The 5,606-nt window shown below is 36.1% G+C and overlaps 2 protein-coding genes across 4 annotated transcripts in view; one reads left to right on the top strand and one right to left on the bottom strand.

Moving 5' to 3' along the window:
* On the top strand, positions 958 to 4,763 carry LOC105157528 (probable polygalacturonase At1g80170). 3 transcript variants are annotated; one of them, XM_020692754.1, is made up of 9 exons: positions 958 to 1,293; positions 2,160 to 2,291; positions 2,429 to 2,599; positions 2,694 to 2,714; positions 2,854 to 3,061; positions 3,435 to 3,697; positions 3,820 to 3,936; positions 4,224 to 4,416; positions 4,492 to 4,763. In XM_020692754.1, the coding sequence occupies exons 1-9, from the start codon at positions 1,024 to 1,026 to the stop codon at positions 4,521 to 4,523; spliced, it is 1,407 nt and encodes a 468-aa protein (XP_020548413.1). In that variant the 5' UTR covers positions 958 to 1,023; the 3' UTR covers positions 4,524 to 4,763. The 3 variants fall into 3 exon arrangements, with proteins under 3 accessions (XP_020548413.1, XP_011072231.1, XP_011072232.1); XM_011073930.2 differs by having other exon boundaries at positions 960 to 1,293; positions 3,435 to 3,516; positions 3,589 to 3,697; positions 4,224 to 4,763; XM_011073929.2 differs by having other exon boundaries at positions 959 to 1,293; positions 4,224 to 4,763.
* The window catches only part of LOC105157529 (peptide deformylase 1A, chloroplastic), a 3,504-nt gene continuing 2,818 nt past the window's right edge, over positions 4,921 to 5,606 (bottom strand). The window contains exon 4 of the mRNA XM_011073931.2: positions 4,921 to 5,378. Coding sequence (XP_011072233.1) covers positions 5,132 to 5,378 — 247 coding nt within the window. The 3' untranslated portion in view covers positions 4,921 to 5,131. The remainder of the gene's footprint in view (positions 5,379 to 5,606) is intronic.

The raw sequence follows: 5,606 nt of genomic DNA, 5'->3' as shown, positions 1-5,606 counted from the left end.
GAAGATGAAAGAAAAGGAAATAAATAAGATAATGAGGGTCGAAAGTTAGATGAAAATTTTAAAAAAATTAAATTAAAAAAATACCAAAATAAGGAGAAACACCAAGAGGTGCTCTACTTTATATATAGTATAGACCAACTGTCATAGCACGCCGTCTTTACATATTTATAATAAATAATATTTTATATTTTAAAAAATATATATTATGAATAAGAAAATATATATACAAACCAGCACATTACATTTTCAAAAAGAATAAAAATAAAAGAGAGAAAGAAAAAAAGCAACAAAAAGAAAGAAAATAAACTTAGAGGTATTATCGGCATAACAATAAAATTTGTATTGTGGTGTCATAACTGCCGTTTATTAGAGAAAAAAGGCCTTCTCTTATATATTAGTATAGATTATATGCAGATAACCAAACCAACGAATCGTTAGCTCCCTTAGCCCCATTCGAAGGTCCAAGTTCTCTTATAGAAAAGGGTATTAACATCAATGTACAATGCTGAATAATGCGTAAAATTATAAATTTAGATAATTTTTTTTATTAAAATTAGCATTTTTGGTCTTAATACTGACACAAACGATATGAAATTTTTTTCAAAAAGAATGAAAGTATAATATGTAAGTTTCCCCCCAAAAAAGAAACAAACAAAAACATGTAATTTTGTATTCTAAAAAAGGTATAAGTGCAATTATGCGAATAGATTAAGATAAGTAATTTTTTTACTCGAGATTAATCTGATCGAATCAAATAAAACATAAAAATATTATACATTATAAATAACTTTTAAAAAAAAAAAAAAACTATACACCAATTACATAAAGACATGTATATTACATTTTCCACATATGAGGTTTTGGTGTTAGAATTTCCCATAAAATAAACTGTGAGGAGAAAGTCAAACGATCTAAAAATCAAGAAACTGCATAGAAGAAGCTGAATAGTGAGTACTTTGTAAATTAAACGTCAGAACAAAAGAAGTCTTCCTAAAACTGTCTAAAAAGTTACTTAGCCAGAAAATGAGATCTTCTTCTTCTTCATATGCTTTTTCTTGTTCTCTGAAATGTTCTTTTCTTCACATACTGTACAGCAGCATCTATAATTTGCTCCTGAGTACCGCCACTGTGAATGGATTTACTGTCACTGAGAATGGTTTTAGCCAGTTGATTGAGCTCCCAGTTCCCAGAAATGGGCTCTACAGCAACACTTCCACCAGGTGGTCAAGAACTGCTGTTCTTAGCATTGATGACTTTGGAGCTAAAGGGGATGGATTCAGTGATGACACCAAGGTAAAATGTGTTCTTTACTTGAGTAAATCAGCCTCCTCAGCTGTGAAATGTGTGAATACAAATGTATATGTTTTGAGGTAATTTCTTGTGGGATTTGCATGTATGATTGGGAGCATAAGACCGGAGTTAGGAATTCTTGCTGAATAGCACTTTCTCAATACCTGTTTTCTCTTGTTCTTATGTGTTTTTCACACTTGATGGTGCAATGTCTTAAAAACATTTTGTTAATCTAGAGTGAGTTCTGTTGTGCTCTGAATATGGATCTGTGATCCAAATATTCTGTTGTCTGTATAATTTTCTAAGCGAAGGTGAACTGATCCAAATTCTGTACATTATTGATCTCCAATATAACTTTTGGATCATTTTTAAATGGCGCCACCATTGTCAGTGTGCAAGTGCAGAAGAGAAGAACTAACTTGATTTTTAAGCTTTTATGGATGTTTTGCGCCAATTCATGTGGGGAAATGGTTGAATCTTGTAAGACAAGAGCTTAAAAGGAAGCGTTATCTTCAAAGCTTTTGTCGTTGTTTATGAAACGGTGATTCTATTGTTGCCTTGAAATGATCCAAGAAGGACTTACACCCTTCATTTCGCTGCAACGTTGTTCAGGAAGATTTGGTATAATTAGTAGCATTCGTGTACAATTTAGGTCTTTTGTCTTGTATTGTTCACCTATCTTGGCTTCATTTGATACTTTTCCAAACTTTCATTTCCAGTTTCATGATTTTGGAGTTAGTCTAAAAGATTCATTTTAGTCTGGATGTTGCCAAAGAAGAAAGCATTTTGATGAACTTTTTCATAGAAACAGCACTAATGCGCCATTCAAGAATTTCTTCTCTTAATCCTATAGTTGTTGATGGCATCAGAGTTTCCAAGATGTTTGGAAGGTAGCCTGTTCTTCACCCTCACGAGCTAAAATTGTAATTCCTGTGGATAAGTTTTACCTTGTCCGACCAACTGATTTTACCGGCCCATGCCGATCAAAGGTGACCTTGAGTGTAAGAGCTTGATTCCCTTTTCTCAATACTTTCTAGTCCTCCAAATTGTCATTAAGAACTCAATTTCCAAGTCATACTGTGTGATTAAGTAGCTTTTACTTATACATTATTAACTTCAATTCTTGCAATGTTTATAGGTTTCTGGTTTTATTGTTGCACCCCGAGATCCTGAAGTCTGGGACGGCTTGAACATACGTAAATGGCTCTATTTTCATCAGGTGAAACACCTGAAAATAGAAGGAGGTGGAATAATTGACGGGATGGGCTGGGAATGGTGGTCCAGATCATGCAAGAAAAATGATTCAAATGTAATAATCTATGCACTGACGAAGTTATGTGATTGTGTTTTATGTTTTGGAAATAAAGATGGTTCTGATACTGATTCCCAACTTTCTTTGGCAGCCTTGCACGCAGGCCCCAGCGGTTAGTACCACTTGCTTTGATGCAAATTGTTGAAGCAGGCATTTCCATCTCTCTATACATTTACTCTTTGTTTGTCGAGAAAATTAAAACATGTACTACATTTTGGTTTTCCTGATTGTTGGAAATCATTACAATGCAGGCTGTTACTTTCCATAGATGCAAGAACTTGAAACTGAGGAATATTACTTTGTTTAACGGTCAACAACTGCATATGGCTTTTACCCACTGTAATCGTGTTGCTGCTTCTCATGTCACGGTTATAGCACCCGCTGATAGCCCTAACATGGACGGAATCCACATAAGTGCATCAACACGTGTTGAGCTCAAGGATATCATTATAACCACAGGTTTGTTAGTCTTTGAAAGAGTTGATCTGTTCTAAAAGTGGTTGGATAGGTTAGAGATACCTCACAGGAACATTTGAGTGAAAAACCATATTTCGTTTATGATATGCCTTAAAGTTTTAGGCCCAAAGTCATGAGGTTATCGTTTTAGAGACTAGGGATATGATATCTTTCTTAAGACCGGGATTGCATTCCCTATTTCGTACCTCTTCCTGTATATTAAAATAGTCTTCTCGCCTTTGGACATAGCCTAATTCAGGCTAACCACGAAAATATTGTGTCTCGTTCTGTTTTACTCTTTTAAGTGTTTGAACTATAACAATAACTCTACTTCACAAAATTATTTCTTGCTTTTATTCTGTTGAACGGGTGGCAGGAGACGACTGCATATCTGTAGTGAGTAATTCTTCTCGGATTAGCGTAAAAAATGTTGTCTGTGGGCCAGGCAATGGTATAAGGTACCACATTTTTCCTCTCGACCTTGAACCATGCTCTTGCAAATTGGTAGCTAACAATGGTGGTTTTGGCAGTATTGGGAGTTTGGGAAAATACAACTCATCTGCTTCAGTGCAGGATGTTATTGTTAGCGGAGCAGCTTTGTTTGATTCGGAGAATGGTGTGAGGATCAAAACATGGCAGGTAATTGCAGGTTGTCCAAGTTCTAACATACTGCAGAAGTTGCATGTATTTGTATTTTCTTTATGACATCAAAATTCCCACATTTTCTCTCCCTCTTTGGCATTTCTTTTCTCAACTGACAGGGAGGCAGCGGTTTTGCCAGGAACATTACATTTGAGAACATATGGATGCGAAATGTCTCGAACCCTATTGTAATAGATCAATATTACTGTGCATCTCCTGAGACATGTGGAAACCAGGTACAATAAGTGCTTCAAATACTGAGCATTCTCCATGTATAAGTGAAATTAATCGAGCTCAGAAAATGGGAAAACCCAAATCCTAATATAAGTATATAACTGCACGATTTTCTATCCCAAGAACAAAATACGAGCAACCATGATGCATCTCAACCATGTAAATCTGTGTTTTCTTGCATTTGGTTTTGCTTTGTTCTTGCAGACGCCGCTGTTTGTAATTCCCAACAAGTTCTGTCCTTTTCAGCTATCTTTGCCTTTGCAAAACCGTGTTTTATCTTACAATGCAGACTGCAGCAGTCAGCATCGACAGGATATATTTCCGCAACATCAAAGGGACTTCAGCAACAGAGAAAGCTATCAGATTTGCATGCAGTGATAGCTATCCATGCAAAAGATTGTACCTGGAAAATATTCAACTCACAACCTCATCTGGAATTGCGGCAAAGTCATTCTGCTGGAAAGCATACGGCACAAGCACAGGTCTGGTATATCCCCCATCTTGCATTTTGTCAGGTGAGATAATCATTCGGTACAGAGTTAAGTCCAACTCAACAGGTTGGAGGAGAGATGATTATGCTGTGTTTTAAGCGAAGAATCCACAAAATGGGTGACGTTTGTTTCCTTGCATCCTTTGAGTATATTACCCTCAAATACAAGTTGATTCTTGATGTTTGGTGATATAAGGTGTGTTTTAGGCTCTAATAGTTCTTGGAAGTTCCTTTTTTACAGGTTTGTTTCGACTTTTATTGCACATAGTCAAACCTTGTACCTGCTAAATTGGTTGTCCTTGATTTTTAGAATAGTGTCTAAGCGGAAGCTGCATTTTTTGTTAGAAAAAGTAAAAAAATGTCATTGGTATGGGAAAGAACGCCAATCATGTCATACAAAAGGCAGATTGATGATTATAGCCGAGTTACTTAGGAGTGACTTTGTATTATATTTGGTATACTTCGCAACTACTCTCAATTTTGGTACAACACTGAATTGTGAAGTAGATGAATATCGTCAGGGGAACAGCGGATACGTTTATATCTGTGGTTTACATAGCATCATAAGGTTTAGACTTCACAAAATCTCAAGAATGAGCCAAAAACATCATAACTAAACCTCAATGCTTTCTATCAATTCTCATCAAATATCATTCTACAAAAAATAATTTCCAACTCACTCTAGATGAGTTCTCTACGCGAATGTGCTAACTCTGTCTAACACCCAGTTTGGGACAACCAAGAGCCAGAGGTAAATCCAAATTGTCTACAGTGCGGAACGTCCTTGGGACCATCTTGTCAACATAGAGTGTTCCATCTAGATGATCACATTCATGCTGAAAAATTCGAGCTTGCCAACCTGAAGCATCAACTTTGATTTCTTGGCCATTTCTGTCGAAACCTGTAACCTCGACCTCTAAGTGTCGTTCAACAACTGCTCTGAACCCATCAACACTGCAAAAATGGATAAATCATATTTAGCAGGTTGTAGACGAGATAAAAAGACCCATATTGTCCTCTATGTTGCAACAGAGCGTTTTTCAACATTTTGGCCTGTGGATTTGATGACTAGGATACCCATCAACTGCTGGTTCAAGTTGCGTGAAGCACAATCTTAAGCTTGTGATTCTATAGCTTTTGTATTATTGTTACAGCTAATAAATTTTAAACACTCATCAAATG

The sequence above is a fragment of the Sesamum indicum genome, linkage group LG3 (genome assembly GCF_000512975.1).
Source record: "Sesamum indicum cultivar Zhongzhi No. 13 linkage group LG3, S_indicum_v1.0, whole genome shotgun sequence".
NCBI lineage: Eukaryota > Viridiplantae > Streptophyta > Magnoliopsida > Lamiales > Pedaliaceae > Sesamum > Sesamum indicum.
Note: the sequence above shows the minus strand (reverse complement) of the source record. Positions and strands in the feature narration are given on the sequence as shown.

Excerpts from the sequence above, each read along its gene's own strand:
- LOC105157528 (XM_011073929.2), top strand. The coding sequence starts at position 1,024 with ATGAGATCTTCTTCTTCTTCATATGCTTTTTCTTGTTCTCTGAAATGT. Across the intron at positions 3,062-3,434 it reads GGATATCATTATAACCACAG|GAGACGACTGCATATCTGTA; the intron begins GTTTGTTAGTCT and ends AACGGGTGGCAG. Across the intron at positions 3,937-4,223 it reads CTGAGACATGTGGAAACCAG|ACTGCAGCAGTCAGCATCGA; the intron begins GTACAATAAGTG and ends CTTACAATGCAG.